This window comes from Phragmites australis, chromosome 3 (genome assembly GCF_958298935.1).
Source record: "Phragmites australis chromosome 3, lpPhrAust1.1, whole genome shotgun sequence".
Classification (NCBI taxonomy): domain Eukaryota; kingdom Viridiplantae; phylum Streptophyta; class Magnoliopsida; order Poales; family Poaceae; genus Phragmites; species Phragmites australis.
The window spans coordinates 10,733,898-10,752,667 of NC_084923.1; the positions used below are offsets into that span (position 1 = coordinate 10,733,898).

General features: G+C 45.4%; 1 protein-coding gene across 1 annotated transcript; it reads left to right on the forward strand.

Moving 5' to 3' along the window:
• Positions 1–392: 392 nt before the first annotated feature.
• LOC133912090 (probable carboxylesterase 17) lies at positions 393–2,010 on the forward strand. The gene has a single exon (XM_062354663.1). The coding sequence runs from the start codon at positions 663–665 to the stop codon at positions 1,749–1,751; it is 1,089 nt and encodes a 362-aa protein (XP_062210647.1). The 5' UTR covers positions 393–662; the 3' UTR covers positions 1,752–2,010.
• The last annotated feature ends 16,760 nt before the right edge of the window (positions 2,011–18,770 follow it).

Consider the following 18,770-nt stretch of genomic DNA (forward strand, 5'->3'; position numbering starts at 1 on the left):
CCATTGAGATCGGTCTTGAGTTGAGGAAACGAGATCGCTCTTGAGTTGAGGAGATCCATGGATCATGAAGTGTTGAATAATGCTTGAATGCTACAACATTTCAACGGGCACACAAATCCTTTAACATTGACTAGTGCTAGTACCAAAAAAAAACTTTCATAAAGTCGAAGACGCTACATTAAACTGGCTTTTCGCTTTCAGAAATACTAGCCAGCATGACCGGAGCAAACAAACGCATAGCGTCCTGCCAATCCGCGGTGCTGGAGCTCCCACCAACAGCACGAACGGATAGACCTAGACACGACCACAGGGTTCCAAGTGTCCACCAGATCCGACACCGTGGACTTCCCCGGACGAAAGAATGTGTCCTCACGGCCTCTTCTCCCGCGGGCGCTCCCGCTCCCACCCGCACGTCGTCGCGAATGACCCGCCTCCACTTGTCGGCCAAGCCCACTTGGCCCCGCCAACACCTGTCCCACCTCCCCCTTCCCGCTATAAAACCCGACGCGCCGACCGAGCGCACCCACAGTCCCGGACACGATCACACGACTGCATAATTGTGCTCGCCGCCGGCCCCCGGGACGTGACACATCGCACGGCCAAAGCTTGCTACTTCCGCATCTGCCTGCTTGCCGTGTTGCCCGTGAGGCCGGCACCTTTGTATGAGGAGGCGGAGGATGGGGGCACTGCACGTCGGCGAACCAAGGGTCAGCTTCCAGCAGCAGCAGGTCGCCAGGAACGGGCGAGGCGCCGTCGTCGAGGAGATCCACGGCCTCATACGCGTCTACAAGGACGGCCACGTCGAGCGCCTCCCCGCGATCCCCGACGTCCCATGCACGTGGGGCGGCACGGCACCCGGGGCGCAGGGCGGCGTCGTGGCGAGGGACGTGGTGATCAACCGGGCCACGGGCGTGTGGGCACGGCTGTACGCGCCGACGACGGCGTCCGTCGGAGCGGGAGGGAGGCTCCCGGTCGTGGTGTACTTCCACGGCGGCGGGTTCTGCGTCTGCTCCGCCGCGTGGAGCTGCTACCACGAGTTCCTTGCGCAGCTCGCCGCGCGGGCGGGCTGCGCCGTGATGTCCGTGGACTACCGCCTCGCGCCCGAGCACCGCCTGCCCGCCGCGTTCGACGACGGGCTCGCGGCGGTGCGGTGGCTGCGGCACCAGGCCGCCGCCAGCCGCGCCGCCTCCGACGATCTCTCCTGGTGGTGGACCCGCTGCAGCTTCGACCGCGTGTTCCTCATGGGCGACAGCGCGGGCGCCAACATCGCCTTCCACGTCGCCGCGCGGCTCGGCCAGGGCCAGCTCGGCGCCCTATCGCCGCTCGCCGTCAAGGGCGCCATCCTGGTCCAGCCCTTCTTCGGCGGCGAGGCCCGCACCGCGTCCGAGAAGACCATGCCGCAGCCGCCGCGGTCCGCCCTGTCACTCCCCACCTCGGACTGCTACTGGCGTCTGGCTCTTCCCGCCGGCGCCAGCCGCGACCACCCCTGGTGCAACCCGCTGTCCCGCGCCGCGCCGCGTCTGGAGACCCTCCCGCTGCCTTCGCTCCTCGTGTGCGTCTCGGAGACGGACATCCTCCGCGACCGCAACCTGGAGCTGTGCAGTGCCATGCGCAAGGCCGGCAAGAGCGTGGAGCAGGCCATGTACGGCGGCGTCGGGCACGCGTTCCAGGTGCTCCACAACTGCCACCTGTCCCAGCAGCGGACGCAGGAGATGCTCGCCCACATCAAGGCCTTCCTCAGCGCGAGGTAGTCGGTGCAATTAACTAGCTACGTAGCTAACACTCGCCTTGATCAATGCATCCTGAAGAGTAGATGCCGTGTAAGCAAGCTTGTGAATTGTGTGACTTGCAGTAGTACGTGTACTCGAGTAAAAAGCGTCCAATACCCAACTTGGATTGTTGCAGCGTTATCGGAAAGCAAAAGTCTAGCAGAAAAAATAATAAGCACGATGTCGCCGCGCCATGTATGATTACTGCTCATTACTCAACAAAGCCGGATACTATTTTAAACTCCTCGACGTCATCGATTGATGGTGTTGCTCGCAACAAGGAAACTGACAAAATGTCCAGGAGCAAATCATTGCTTTCTTGTTTGGTGTGCAGGCTTGCAGAGCACAAACAGTGCTAGCTGCTGCATGCATCTGAATTCAGACAAACTGTTCGATCACTTGCATCATCCTGGCTTGTCGAGCTCGTGCTGGAGGGTACCTCGAGTACATGTGTTCGGCAGCATGTGAGCTGAAGTGCACGCAGTGATCCTATCATTTGCCGGGCGGACTGGTATCTGACGTTACAAAGTAAAGTCATCAAAATATATAGTAATCTAAGTTTGAATACGTTCGTTTCGAATCTAATGGTTTAGAAGTATTAATGTTATGACACTGTTTATTCGCTCACGTTTTTACAGTAAAATCAAATCATACGAATACTTTGCCGGGCTCAACCCGTCGCCACCAGCCCCATCATAGCAGCAGCTGATTGCGTGCAAGCAGGCCAAACATCATGTCCGATCATGACTGGATAAAGATTTAGCAACACATATCTGCACCAGGTAGAGTAATAAGTTGCTTCATCAGACGTGTAAACGATGTCACAGTTCTAGTAATCTTTCACATTACAAGATGGCTTATTTAAGCTAACTAGCGTATCAATCTGTGCGACTGCACAGGCTAGGAATTTAGCTTACAGCTGAATTCTAGATATTTATGTTAATAATAGTTGTATGCTAAGATACATCAGCTATTTATATTTAAATATTAGAATGTAAAATATAATGTAATTTTTGTTCATAATATTAGAATCATGTTTATTATTTGTGAATAGATCTAATTTATAATTTTCATTTTATGTGTTATGCAAATTGATTTTTATTTGTTTCTTGATTTTTTGAAATTATTATTATTTTTAATGTCATCACCGAATCTCATATTATTTTTTGAAATACATTATAAATTCTTTGATATTATTTTTATGTGAGAATCCGTAATATGTTTGCGTTCTGTTGTTTTAATTTTGTAATGTTTGATTATACGTATATTTAATTGGTATATTTTAATTGATTTGGAAAAATATATTGATGGCTAACGTAACTAAGTTGGAGTTTGCTAACGTAACCTTGTTGGACAAAGGGTATCTAAAAAAAAGAAGAAAAAGTAAGGCAAGAAGTAGTCTTGGAGTTGGACTCTATGATTTATTTTTTAATCTTTTGTTTTTTTTATTATTGATCTATGGTTACAGTTAGTCAATCAATCAATTCGACGGTCGGATATTTTGTTTTTTTATGAGAATTTTTAAGATTTTTCTAGGATTAATATGGAGGCACCAAAAGAAGCCTCCAATTAGTAAATATAAGAATGTATTAGGTACGCATCTCATTGCAGACTCAGCTGTTCGTTTCGAAGTCTGCTAGGCATGCAGAAACTTCAGGCATGGTTATCTGAAACTGAAGAAAGCACTATTCAAAACTAAATATGCGAAATTTTCTCATATTCGACGAGAAATGGATCGATCAGCATGTCGGAGCACGTCTCTGTTTAACCTTTTTGCTTTTGAAGTTACACTAAACCTCTCAGAATTCCGTTAAGAATCTGCCGCCAGACGTCTTTACAGTCGGCCCGGCCCGGCCCGGCCCGGCCCGGCCTTCAGCATATGGCAACATTGCAAAATTTCAGCATATCAAAATCAGTATGGCACTGACGTGATCGTGATCCAATATTCCGCTGGATATTAAAGATCGACTTGTATCCCAGTCGAGAATCTCAATCTTCCCGAGCAGATTTCTTGAGAATCCTGACTTCATCCTCTTTTGCCACCTTCAGCACATTCAGAGTACTGCCGGCCAAACATCACGATCGGATCAGACAAAAAATATTCATAATATTCTCGTATCTCTAGCTGATGGAACTGCACGCCATTGCAGTCGGCATGTATTTGTCCGTACACGTGCGTGCGGTTTGTGCGGCGTCTTCGCTTTCCGCAACCTTTCAAACCGACGAGGTGGCGATGTCAAACCGGGATGCTGCAATGCTCCATGGTTTTCAAGGTCACCGACAACTTTTTTTTTCTTTCCAAAGATTCAGGTCACTGATAACTCGGCTGATCTTATCCCATGTTGCAAGTTTGAAGATGCATGCAGCGAACAGTGCGATATCTTTGAGCAGATCATCTCAACGAATCAGAAAAAGCTCAAGAGGAGGAGAAAAGGAGGATGAAACGGAGTTTCCGCACATGGCTCAGAAGGATGTGATGCCGAACTGCGAAAGTCAGACTTGAGACATTTTTTCGAGGAACGACACCGTAGACGTGGGGCGGACCTGAACTTTGTCATTAAGGGGTGAAAGTTGTTACATGCAGGATTCAAGACCAGAGCGGACCTACGTTACGAGTGAGGGTGCATTTATTAAGGGGTGAAAGTTGTTACATCCAGAACTTGAGACCAGAGGTGGACCTACATTATGGGTGAGGTTGTATGGGGTATTGGGTAATTTTTCATTTTTTAATGGTTCATCATACATATATATTAAATCTATACGATATTTTCTAGTATAATAAATAAGATACTAGAGTTTTAACCAAATAAATAGTACAGTATATTGAATTATTTTTATTCTAGATCCACCAGACATTCCCTGGCTCTAAAGAAAGTTGTTCTTGTTGCTCTAATTTTAGCTGAGAAAGTTGTTCCTGACGTATCACGCAGTATGACTATAGGCCTGTTTATTTCAGTTATGGATTGTGAAAAGTAGATTGTGGATTGTAGATTGTAGATTGAAAAAAAAATTAGATTGTAGATTTAAAAAATATATATATATAATTTAATAAAATAAACTTTCACAATCTATAAAAAAAAACTGAGAAAAACTAACTTCTTACATTCCCATAATCCAATAAACAGATTATAAAATACTGTAAAAAAAATTGTCTGTTTATTTGAACTTTGGATTGTAAAAACTGAAATCTACCATTCGAACCTCAAACAAACCCACCCCGCACTGGCAGCAGTAAAGCAGGAAAGGAACTCGAATATCTCTGAAAATATACACAGTAAAAAGAAACGAGCACGACATGCAGTATGAAATCCTTCATGGAAGAAAAATGTATGGCCTAACGACTAGAGAACACAGCCGACAGGATCAGGTCTAACACTGAAGCTCATTGGAACAAGAAGAACAACGTGCTGGGAGGACGAAGCGATTCTGGTTTCTAAGAAAGACGGATGACGAAAAGGCGGCACGGTACAGATGCACTTATGATGACGAATTGACGAGTAGCAAAGCGAGGGCACGCACGGGCAAAAGCGGCCGCGGCCAAGATGCATTCAGCTTGGGCTTGCCGGCCGGATGCTAGCTTGACATGGAAGCGGCATCAGGGCAAAAATATAAAATTAGAAAAAATATATAAGCGTATTTATCAAAATAGATAATATGTTATCGTATTTTACAAATTTAGCATCCGTATTCGAAGCATCATTTACCGAAAATGAATTTTTGGTACACCGTACGCCGAAAAATCCATATTCGGCACACCGTGTGGCGAATACGGCACTGTAGTCCGTATTCGGCACACCGTGTACCAGTGCCGTATTCGCCACACGATGTACCAAATATGATGTGTACCGAATTAGTGACCGCACGATAGTCAAATGCCATATTTAGCACACCGTGTGCCGAATACGACACTGTTGTCATATTCGGTATACGGTGTGCCAAATACTGTTGATATTCGGCACATGATATGTTGAATATAAGCTACAGTGCCATATTCGGTACACGGTGTGCCGAATATGATTGGACTCGCGGTTTTTTGACGTACGGTGTATTGAAATTCTATTTTCGGTAAATGATGTGCCGAATAAGAATACTAAAATTATAAATACTACAACATGTTATCTATTTCAGCAAAAATGTTCATATATATTGTCTAATTTTAGATTTTTGCTCGGCATCAGCCATGCTCCTTTTAGCTTGGAGACAAGGTAAACACTAAAAGTGTGGTTAGTTTTATCATACTATTTTTGTTACAGTCATATTTAATTAAAAATTAGTCTCTTTTTTATTTTTTATTTTATTTTATTTGGATTTTTTATTTATATATTTTGCTTCTTAGACTATATGAAAATCGAACAGTTATTTTTTTAGATTTTTTTTAATTTAGACTGTCAGATATTCATAATATTGAGTTGTCTAGATACATTTCTTTTTTCAGTTAACGTGATAATTTTATGATCTTAAGAGCGAACGTAATGACTCTTTTTAATACTCAAATAATAATATAACTAGCGAAGTGGCCCACATAAATAGCACGACTAGAGTTGATATAGTTTTGAAGTGTATAGATAAAACAATCTAAGTCCAATTCCTTTTGATGGGAAATAAGCACCAACCTTATCAAATTAACATTTTAACGCTTCAAACATAGGGGCCTCGTATCTTTGCATATCTTTGCATCTACACTATTTTTGTTTAGAATTTATTGGACTTTTGTTCCGGCTTGTATCTATGCCTATGTCATATTTGTTCGGGCTTGAATAGCTCGTGCAAGTATAGAGTTCGCTCATCGATGGCATGTATTTTTATATGAAAAGCTGACCACTCCATGTAGGCCTCTTCTTACTTCTTTTCTCTTCTTTTCTCTTCATATCCCCGGAGATGGTGGCCATACATATAGCGTTTATATGGCTTCTAGCACGCCATCCAACATCCCTTCCATTCAATGCAACATAGAAACCTAACACTTTGTTTTGGCACTCTAAAAGACAAATTAATCCATCATAGTGTGTGAGTAGGGAGTGCATATAATAGAGTGCTAGGTTAGATTATATGGTCCCAAATACACTGAAAGCCACATTGGAAGCATCAAACAACGTTGGAGGTGATGCATTCCATGGTCAACAATGCTAGTAGGTATTTGACACCATTGAAGAGATGTTGGTGTTAAACCTGATGGAAAATATGTCAGTTTTATCTTTTACAGCTCTAAGAGTTGCAAGTTGGTTTCAATAGTATTTCCCTCAGTGAATCGTATGGGCTATAGTTGTGTCTAAACGTTCTAAATTTGCATTACCGCTAATGGATTTTTCATATGTATAGATAAACGTATCCATATGATTTTTCTATGAAAGTTTACCGGATTTGATTTTGTTTGTTTGCCAACATGGAAAGGATTAGTATCTAAATGTGTATTAGGATTAGTAATCTCAAGTTTGAAGTCTAATACCTCTAGGACTTTATCATAGATTAATTAGTCAACGTGCCGACGCAACTGCATTGGTAGGTTTGCTACTATGTTTTGACCTTTAAAATACGATAGAACAATACATATTCAGATAGTACCATAATTTTAAGTTTCAGATAGTACTAAATTATCGACTGACCGTCGCATTCTCTCGCCCTTGATGCTGTCATCAACCGGATATGTCGAATTGAACCTGTTGTTCAGGCTTGGCGAGATGTGAGCCCGGCCTGCCTCGACACTACCGCCAGATCTCGTATCGACATTGCCGCTCGTTCTCTCTCACTGTTGTCCAGATTGGTTCGTGCTGCCATCTAGTCCATGTGAGCCACACTAAACGTGTCTACATTCTCCTCAACCCCTGTGTCGATCTCCAGGCAACAAAGCTGCCTCGCCCTCAATCGCCCTTTGGCCAGAACAGCCATCGAAACGTCATTCGGAAGAGTGTTCTTACCGTGGACCATGAGACCCACGTACACTAATTCTTCGCCGTAAATCTTCTCCCATGCTCATACCTGACGTATTTGTGCACCACGACTCACGGTGACGCACTATCACTTTTGTGCTCCCTGCGCCACCCACCCCTCTGTGTCGTCACTCACCGCGTGCTCGATCTGGCACTTCGTGGTCAGTGTCGTCTCCTTCACCTTCCTCATTTCTCTCGCTAGATCGGTCCTGTTGTCGTAAAATCTCCATGCTAATAGCGTGCCTCTCGCTGCCCTTCAAATCCAAGGGCCCAAGTTTGGATCGGTAGAGATCCTCTTCCATCGTTTGTTTCCAGGAGCTTAGACTTAGATCTCCAATAGATTACTTGATATGCTTTTGATCGATCTCCTCTATTTTCTTTTTTCTTTTCTTACCCTTCTCCGTTTCTTTTTCCATTTTACCCTTTTTGATGTTTGGATCGGTACTTGTGTGGAGATAATCGAGCATCTCCATGGGCGGTCGCGGTGAGAGTTCGACCGAGCGTGGAGTCAGAGTTGTATTACTTCTAGTAGGATCTGTTTATTTGGATTTGTGTTTCTGATTTTTCTAAAAAATTATGTTTCTGGTTTCTCTAAAAAGCTATGGTTTTTTTTTTTCTGAAAAACTACTTTTGGATTTTATAACATTTTTTACTTATCAGCACACTACTTCTCAGAAAAGCTATTCTCAGCGAACTTCTTAGTTTCTAGTTCATTTCCTCAGAAGCAGACTTTTAACTGCTCGAGAAATCACTTTTTAGCAAACTCGTCTGTTTAGGGTTCTAGTCTTCTGACAGAAACATAAGCCAGAAACAGTCTGAAACAAACAGACACTTAATACATAGAACATGTTATGATCATAACCTTCCTACTGTCCAGCAACCTCACTGCTTTGGAGACACTGAATTGGGGCAAATTGATGCGCTAATATGATCGTCCGCTAATTTCCTATGAAAGTTGCAGGACCATGCATCTGCCTAATCACGACACATCGTTTTTGCTATGTATATGGGCGTGAACCTTGGGCCGTAAGTGATGGACTAATGGGGCAGGTGGAGATCTAGGCAATCACTATGTTCCCAGTGCAGAGTCTGCAGACGCTAGAGGTGAACAGCTTGGACCTCTCGAGTTCTTGTCCTATGGGTGTTCATTCTCGCCTGCTTCTACGTGTCGTGCGCCCGCTCATGTGGTGGCTCATGCGCTGCGTCACCGAGGGCGAGACCATCAGTGTCGTGCATGTCACCCTCATACTCACTAGCGTCATTATCGTCGGTGTATGCACCAATGCCATCGCATGCACTCAGTGTTGGGCGCCTATAGGATACATCTATTAGCTATCCTTGCCCGGAATCCTCGTCACAGAGTTCCACCTAAAGGTGGCCAACTGGGACATGTCTACTGGGTCAGTATGGGATCGCTACTGTAGGCACAGCACGACCAAGGTCTAATGGGTCGGGCCGATACGGCACGTGTTATCAAGCCGTGCCTAGGCTGAGGAAATGGCACGCCATGCCGGCACGTCCCGACCTAGCAATGCCACCCACCCTGCGCTACCCCATCGCCCCGCCATCTCGTCTTGCCCTTGCAGCCCGTTCTGCCCGCCCACACCATGCCACTTCGCTTCGCCTCGTCACTGCCCTACCCCGCCGCCACCCCACCTACCGAGCCTCCCTACCGCCACCCTGCCCCACGTGCCATGGGATGGCATGCCACAACTCGACCTTAAGTGGGTTGTGCCTGGGCCGATGGCTCGGCATGCAAGCTGTCATGCCACGGCCTGCTTGGCTAACAGGCTCGGGTCATGTTGGGCTGGGTGACCTATTTGGATAGGTCTGGTGTCGCCTATTTCTTCTACGATATCTTTCGTTGGCTAGCCATGGACAACTGCTTCGTAGCTGCCTGTTGGTGTTTCCTGCCTGCTGCAACTACTGCTCTCCTGTAGTCGTTGCATACCCTTCATCGCCCTCGTTCGCTACCATTGCCTAACTTTGATGAATCTATTTTAATCTAGCAGATAGTTTTTGGTTCAAGCTCTATATACATAGAAATAGAGTTCTATTCGTTCTCAGAGTCTATCTTCATATGTTTTTGTTCTCAAACTCTATCGTCATCACATTAGTATCCACCATTATAACTTGGTCCCATGAAAATCAATGGTCTAGATCCTTTTTTTTCCAGATTATGTGGTAATTTCATGACCTTAAAAGCGAACATGGTGTCTTCTTTTCCTCTTAAATATTAAGATAATAGATAGATAGATTGCTCGAGCGAGCTCCTAGCCGGACCACGTCGCTAGAAGGAGTACATTAGATGCCTTTGACCAGGGCACATAAGAATGCCATTGCCATGTCCTCTTCGTCCACGGATGGATGGATTAGCTCCATTATGGCGCGCAAGTAGCTCACTGGGAGCTTCACTTTTGGCCTTCTGGGGTCACTAATTGACAGGAGAATCCTTGCTCCAAAATAGTTTATATCCCTGGATAGTTGGATATTCGCGTTGCATGGTTTTGATGCGCATCGCTACTTCTTCGATTATTATAGTTTGACCTCTTTTAGGATCCTTGTTGGGGCAAGAACAGCGTGCCCCGAACAGAGTGCGGCGAGAGCCTCTTCCAACGAGGAGGCTCAAACTTAGGTATTGCTAATAGCCTTAAGGAGAGGAAGAAGCCGAAAGAGAGCTATGTCAATCTGTCAAGAGAGAGAGTGAGAGCTTGTTATGTGAGAGGGGGGGGGGGGGAATCGGGAGTCCTCCTCCCCCTGCCCTTTGAGAGATTATTTATAGAGAAAGAGGGGTGGGGGAAATTACCACCGTATCTCTAGGATATTATGTTACAATCATATGCTTAGAGGAGTATTTTGGGTATTTCACCCATTTACATATGACGTGGTAACTAAGATACTACGATCGCTATAGTAACGTCATAGTACATTATCTAAATACCTTCAGGCTGGGGTGTTCCCCCAATTGTACACCCTCATTCGTCAGTTGTGAGATTCCGAGAGGCGAGCGGATGTATATAGAACTAGCTCCAACCCTTTTAAAGTCAGGCCATCCCAGATCGTTCTCTGTCATTGTGACGTGGATGTCTTTGACAAGGAGTGAAGCACCACAAATCTCACCGGGCTTGTCTGCCAAGAGCAACGGTGGCATAGCTCGACGGAGTTGCATCACCCGAAGTGCCACTACGGTAGGGCTCCATGGGGGCAGGGTTGTTTGAAACACAGCTGTGAGGACTAGAGGCAGAGACGATGGCGAGGCAGAGGAAGGCAGTCGCGACCCCCTCAATGATATACGCGGCGATGCTCGATAGAGGTAGGATCGTCCGGGATCTCACAGCGGAGATCGGAGGTGAAGGCGATGGCGAAGGCTGAGGGTGTCAGTCCACGACCCCCTCAGCGGTAGATGCGATAGGGCTCGACGAAGGCAGGATCGCCTAGAGTCGCGCGGCAACGACCAGAGGTGAAGGCGACGGTGAGGCTAAGGGGGATAGTCTGCGACCCCCTTAGCGATAAACGCAACAAGGCTCGATGGAGGCAAGGCCGGCCAGAGCGTCACGATGAGGCCGGAAGCGAAGTTGATGGTAGGGCTGAGGGAGGCAGTCTGTGACCCCCTCAGCGGTAGACGCGACGAGGCTCGACGGAGGCAAGGCCATCCGGAGCGTCGCGACAAGGACGAAAGCAAAGTCGACGGCAGATCTGAGGGAGGCAGTCTGCCACCCCTTCAGCGCTAGATGTGGGGAGGCTCGACAGAGGCAAGGCTATCCGGAGCGTCGCAATGAGGCCGGAGATGAAGTCGACGGCGAGGTTGATGGAGGCAGTCCAAGACCCTCTCAGCATGTAGTCACGGCGATGCTCGACGGAGGCGAAGCCAACTGAAGCATTGCGGTGAGGCCGAAAGCGAAGTCGACGGCGGGACTAAGGGAGGTAATCCGTGACCCTCTCAGCATGTAGTCACAGCGATGCTCGACGGAGGCGAGGCTGGCCGGAGCATTGCGGCGAGGCCAGAAGAAAAGTCGACAGCGGGGCTGAGGGAGGCAGTCCACGACCCCCTTAGCGGTAGATGCGGCAAGGCTCGACGGAGGCAAAGCCGTCAAGAGCATCATGACAAGGTCGGAACCAAAGTCGACTGCGGGGCTGAGGGAAGCAGTCCGTGACCCCCTCAATGGCAAACGAAGTGAGGCTTGATGGAGGCAAGGCCGTCCGGAGCGTCGCGGCGAGGCAGGAGGTGAAGTCGATGAGGAGGCCGAGGGAGGCAATCCAATACCCTCTCATTATGTAGTCACAACGATGCTCGATAGAGACGAGGTCGGCCGAAGCGTTAGGCAAGGCCAGAAGCGAAGTCGACAGTGAAGCTGAGGGAGACAGTCTGCAACCCTCTCAGCATGTAGTCACGGCAATGCTCGACAGAGGCGAGGTCGGCCGAAGCGTTGCGGCGAAAAAATGTTTTTAGACCAAAAGCTCATCGGCCTTTTTTTTTTTTTCGAACACTTAAAAGCTTTGTGCATCAATTTTATAGAAGGGTGGCTCAAAATAAGCCTAGTTTTACAAAGCGCATAGGCCGAGCTCCATGGGCTGTTCATTAGGTTGTGGGCTGTTCATTAGGTTGTAAAAAGGCTCATCGGCCTGATTTATTGGAAAGCCTAAGTCTGGGGTTACCAGTCTTACATGAGTAGCAATACAACTCTCTTCAACAAGACACGCAGTCTGAACATACAGCAAAATGACAGCACATATGAAAGAGAGCCTACGGGAAGACACGACTCTACTTTATTCCAGTTTGATTTAGACTAACAAACTGCAGATGTCAAACTGATTTAGACTAACAAACTGCAGATGTCAAACTGATTTAGACTAACAAACTGCAGATGTCAAACTAATAATCTGCAATTTGGACAAACTGTGCTTTAAATCAAAGAAACATTATTGGTTTAGGCATGCTAATGTTCAGACTGAGATCTCAGCTATGACGAAATAGATCGCGTGGAAATGAAGCAGTAATTCCCCTCCAGCGGTCAGAAGACTGAACTTACAAACTGTGATCCCTTTGCTCCTTCAACGAATAAAAACGTACTGTGTGTGTGGATAATGATTCATCGTTTTTCATGAGTCGTCGGGGAATCTGCAAAAAGAAAATGTCCGTTTCAACTGGAGCACCGAGGATCCGTCCAGGTAACAAAAGGCACTTTTCATGGTCAGAATGAGAAAAAGGCTACTATACTTTTCAACAGAAAGATGAGTTGAAGTAGCAACTGAGAAATGTCCTTAAATATTCCTCCAAAAAGCAGCTGAGAAAGACAAATTAGTGTTCACAGCACAACATGTTGACTCTATTCGGTGGGATTGATGTTGAAGTAGTCCTCAAGTGCTGAATAAAAAAACAAAAAAACTACTGGTTAAGGTGAAATGTACTAGTTCAGAGACATTTATGGTGTTAACATATTTGACAAATAAATAAAAAAAGATCGGAAATATTTAGCATGATTTGAGTTTGTTGACGTAGTAGTACTTAAGGAAGCTATATTATCAGGGTCATTATCTAGATCGGCCTTAGTCGGTAATAGGGCATATGGAATTTTCATCATTATCTAAATCGGCCCTTGTGGGTAATAGAGCATATGGAATTTTCATGCAGCGGAAGAATTCGAGAGTCAAGATGGGAACGTCCAAATCCAGCGTATACGTTGGATCAGACTAGGCCCAATGTCCATTGGTCTTTGGGCCTTTGACTGCCAGATCTGAGGAAGACATCCAAATTGAGCACTGATGCCTATGTACTCGAGTCTCTGAAGAACATCCAGGCTGATTCGTTCGCTCAATGGCCTAATTAGTGTTGGTGGAATAAAAAGTCTTTCACGAACATCCAGGCTGATTCGTTCGTTCAATGGCCTAATTAGTGTTGGTGGACTAAAAAGTCTTTCACGAACAGGCATGGTGAGAGGTAATCTATTGGAATGATTTAAGTTTGAAGAAAAAGTGGAGATAAAGATAATATTTTGAGTGATAAAAAAATCCGTATCTTGATGTGGTAGTTATATGCCAATATTTATATTATCATCCAAAATATAAGTGTATCAGCATATTTCTACGGGATTGGTAAAGATACAAGTCATCACTGTATAATCGGGACCTAGAGCTAATCTTGTAAAATATTGTTATGGCAAGTGGCAGAAGTCTTCGTAATGGCGATGCAGTAAACGATAATGAAGAGGACGTAGAGGAAGCAGGCCGCAATGATTTAGAGGAACCAGATCATGAGCAATCGTGTCGAGTATTTTCTAAAAATCTTATTTGTCATCTCCCGATGCAAGATCCAAATAACGACCCTAATTGTGTATATACTTTGATACTTTGTGACGATCGACAGATAAATATATAGAGAGAGAATTACGTGGTTAAGATATGTTATGAACGGAATCGGTTACGTGCTAACATACGCAAAGCTATTGGACCTAATTTTAATAGACTATTCACGTAGGTGTCTTAGCACCTTTCGCCCCGTCCCTACGAGGCAAGCAAGCGTGTATGTTCTCGTAATCCTCTAATCCGCACATATTAAATAGGTGGATAAGATAATTCATTTTAAATCGGTCTCTCTTCATCTTCACTACTAAGATGAGACTTAATAAGTCTTTAAAATTTATTTGAAATTACTTAAATATAATGGGTTAAACTAATATATTCTAATGTCATTGTCCTGGTGCTCACGGGTATGGAAGGCAGCAGCTTTTCGACGCGACCCGTATAGGATTTGGGGTCAGCAGGTTGGCATCATGGATGAGCACGACATCAGTCTCTTATTTTTCCTCGACGAACTCGATCGAGTCCGGCTCCGGCCATCGGCCATCACGACCACTTCCGATGAGCAAGGATGAAACCCTAGATCCCTGAGGCAGGCGTGGCGATCAACGTGGTGGTGGTGGTGGAATGATGGGCTAGTTGCTCATGTGATTTCTGACACTTAATTTAGTTGATTATGTCGTGTTTAGTGGCGAAAAATCCGATAGTTACTACTTACTAGTGGGCTCGGCCACTCAGGCAGTCAATCAGGCCTAGCCCAAAATCCATTCAAACCTGAGCAAGAGATTTGAGCCCATACATTAGTAACTTATGACCTGTCGACTAGTTCCACTCATAAATGGATGTGGATATATATCAGATTCTGTTTTAACAGAAATGTATATGGATAATATCCGTATTCGTATATGTTTATAGAATATAAATATGAGTAACATAAAATTTTATTATGGCAATTTGCTAGATACTATCGTAAAAATCGCATAAGTTGAAAAATAACACCGGTGTAAGGATGATATGTGTGCTTTGGGCTCATATGTTATCCTCACAGCCGATGTTATTTTTTAATATAGATACTTTTGCGATGGTATCCACCTAATTTTGTCAATTTTATTCGTTTATCTTGTTCTCTTAATTAATTCTTTTGATTATGCCTATTATTTTATTGTTTGGTATTATTATACTATGTATACTGTAGCAATAAATATGGTATTTTTATCTCCCATCCAACGGTCCAAAATAATTTAAAATCATGACATTGTATTAAAAATAGCTCTTTGTCTTACGGTAGATGATCAATCCACTGAAAATGAACTTTCTAATATTGAATTAGTATCATGCTAGTATCAAATAAATTTATTATTTTATAATTTGTTATTAAAGCCGTAGGATATTCACATACAACTGAATCTAATATGTATTCAGATATAGATTCTTCGAATAATCCGATACATACTCGTATTAAAATATAAATAGCAATATGAAAAATAGAATACTCGATTCGTATCCGACCCTTACGAATGACTCGCCTCCAAATCCATGAGGTATCCTTCCACATCCCATTCTGAAAACATACGAAATTCCTCAGTTTCCGCAGAGAAGCCAATAATATTTAGCATAAGTCGAGCGAGCCCACACGGTTGCATGTTGGCATGGCTAGCCCACAGGGTTCGGCGAGCGACATAAACGCCAACGCAGGGTGCTCGCCCGTGCATGGCCCCTCCGATCCCAACACCAACTGCTGGTCTTCGGCACGTTCCGCCGTTTGTTGCCATCTCCTTTTCTTCCAGCTACGCCGACGCCAACCTCCCCTCGAAGCGTATGCATGCATGCGCCCTACATGCGCTACGGTCCGAGTCCGACCGGATAGATGCTTTTTTGCCCGCTGCATGTGGCCACATGCCAACTTGCACGGTGCGGGCGCGACCCGTCTCGACAACGCAAGCGAGCTAGACGACATGAGCCGCCGTCACCGTCGCACGGTTCGTCCAACCTGCCCGTAGGGCGGGTGGGAGTCTCCGCTTGTCTTACTGTCGCTCCTGCCACAGTTGCCATGTTGGCATGTTACGCTCGCGCGGCATCATACAACTTTTGTCTTCTCCACGTACGGTGGGTGTCTTCCTCGTCTCGCGAGTCGTGACCCAACGGGTCAAGATCATCTTCAACAGATACTTTAAAAATTGACCTATATAACATTATTACAGCATCCCCTAATACTCTTACAGCATCCTCTATTTTTTCATCTCCAACAACTATTCTATTTCCTACCTTCTATTACTCTCCTTCTCCATTCGAACTCACATGTATACTCTAGCTATAGTAATACGGAATCTTTTTTTCCTCCGCAAATTTGCCGGCTTCCAACCCCAACCCGTATCCCTGTAGAGGTTGATACGGGAGTTGTTGGAGTGCTTTGCGCTGGGATCGGCAAAAGGACATAAAAGTTGTCGACACAATAATTTACGGGATGAAAGCCGGCTCCGTTGAAGATGGCCTAAGGAATGTCCAGGGGTGCACGGGTTCTCCATCTACGAAACTCTGACGCTGATATGCTGTCACCGTCCATGAACACTGATAATGCAAAATTGTATAGGCATGTGCACACATAGCTTATCTCAACTATTTACCTCTTATTCATTACTTATTTTTTTCTTTAATTCTTTTTCATATCCATGATTATCTTTACTATTTAAAAAATGTATAGAGCGTTGTCGTTCCACTTCAAACCCGTTTAGCTCTCCCAATTCCCGTTTCGCTACCCGATTCCTGTTTCTACTCCATTCTCGTTCCATGTTTCGTCTTCCTCTCCGTGTTTCGCCCCTCCCCCGCAGTCCGCGTTCCGCTCCCATCCATTCCGCCACGATCTGGTTCCGCTCCCCTGTCGGTTTCGCTCGTTCCGCTCCTCCCACCCCGTCCGCGATCCACGTGCCCCAAAGATCTCGCTCTCCCCTTCCTTCCTTCCTCCTGCCCCTCCGGCATGCCACCCACTACTTCGCCTTCCGCAACCGTGCACCTCCCTCGCCCGTGCATCCTGTCCATCCCCCTGCTGCACCACACGCTTGCCCTGTGCCTCCAGCCCCAATGCCGGTCCTCTCCTCTCGCCGATGCTCCGTCTCCGCGCAACCCCACCAGATTCTTCATTCCCTTTCACGCACTCGAGGAGGATGAGGACTGAGCCGAGGAACAGATCTCCTAGTATCTGAGTTGGAGGAATAAACCTCACCGTACCCGAGGACGCCGCCATCACATCCTTCACTGGTGCAGCTTCGGCCCTCTCCACACCGCGCCGCCCCTCCCCCGTGCAGATCTTGGATGCGCACGCAGATCCAACCGATGGATCAGTTTCCAGATCGTTGGATTGCACCGTGCAACGATCGTGGAGCGGGGGGGGGGGGTCCTGCCGTCTCAATGCCTCTCAAAGTAACATTCGGAGCAGAGGAACAATCTTGCTGTCGCATCTTGTTACACTCGGTTTTATAAAGGGAAAAAAACCATATGTAAACCACATATATGTCAAGATCAAGTTTTATACATGCAGTAACTTTATCAATGTATCACACACAGTGTCATTATTACAATGTTTAACTTAAACAGAAACAGAAATACCTCAAAGTCTTAAACAAAAGCACACAAATTAAACACGGTGAAGCTCTAACTTCCATAGGCAATTGACCGGGGGAACCACCAACCTAGCAATCTTCATCTTCATCGACGTAGAATTCTGGTTCTCCTTCAATATCTGAGTAGCGCCTGGTGGACATTTGGATAGAAACAGCAAGAATGAGTACATATCATACTCCGCAAGTGTGGGAAATAAATATCATACAACCTGTAACAGTTTAAATTTGTATAAAAGCCAACTATGCTAACGAAGAGTTATAAAAGCATCCTATTTGACTAGGTGAATCATCTCTAGACTTTCAACTGCAAGAAACATCTCCACATGTTTCCCAACCACCTGAATCCCACATCAGGTTCCCAAACCAACCGAACCAAAACAAACCCATCCAACTAATCATATGATGATCCAAGTCTCTCATATCTGTGAGCACGGCTGATATATCAGATTTTACACTCTGCAGAGGTTGTCCAGTTTTCCCTATGAGTCGTGAATTTTTTTGTTATCGTGTCCGCGAAACACTTAACACACGTCAGTGGTGTGTCGTCCAGAAAGCCACTACAAAGCCGTTACAAAATTTCATCTAGTATGTGCATGTCCGCTAGGTTTCACCACCGTCAAAGTGGCATTCACACCACCCAGAAGTCTCTTTTTGCGCCTTGTAGTCTCCAGAAAATTTCACCCTTCCCTTCCACTACCCATCTCATACCGCTAACCAAATGGTTATGGCCTTTGCCATCCCCACACATCCACTCTTCGTTTGGCACGCATAAAACTGGAATCCACTAATTAATAGGCTAGACCTCTCCCATACCAGGTCTCATAGTTGGTATGATATTTCTTAGGTTGTCGCTCCACAAACCGGTCCTTACTTAAGTTGCTTGAGCAAACACTAAGCCAACATCATAACTAACATCATCAACAACACTACTTTGCTCAAAACCTTAGGTTTCATGTTGCTATACCATCTCTAGTGTTCCCAACTCATAGTTGCATAGTTTATTAGTCATATTTAAGCATTAACCCTTCCATCCCCTTATGCAAAGCTAAGCATAACTACCCATCATATCCATTTCTAACAACTAGGCAACAAGACAATATATGGAACATGATACTATAAGTAAATAGGATTCAGAATTAACAGTATGTATGTTTGAAATA

Bases quoted from the DNA above. Each gene is read 5' to 3' on its own strand.
- LOC133912090 (XM_062354663.1), top strand. From the start codon at position 663: ATGAGGAGGCGGAGGATGGGGGCACTGCACGTCGGCGAACCAAGGGTC.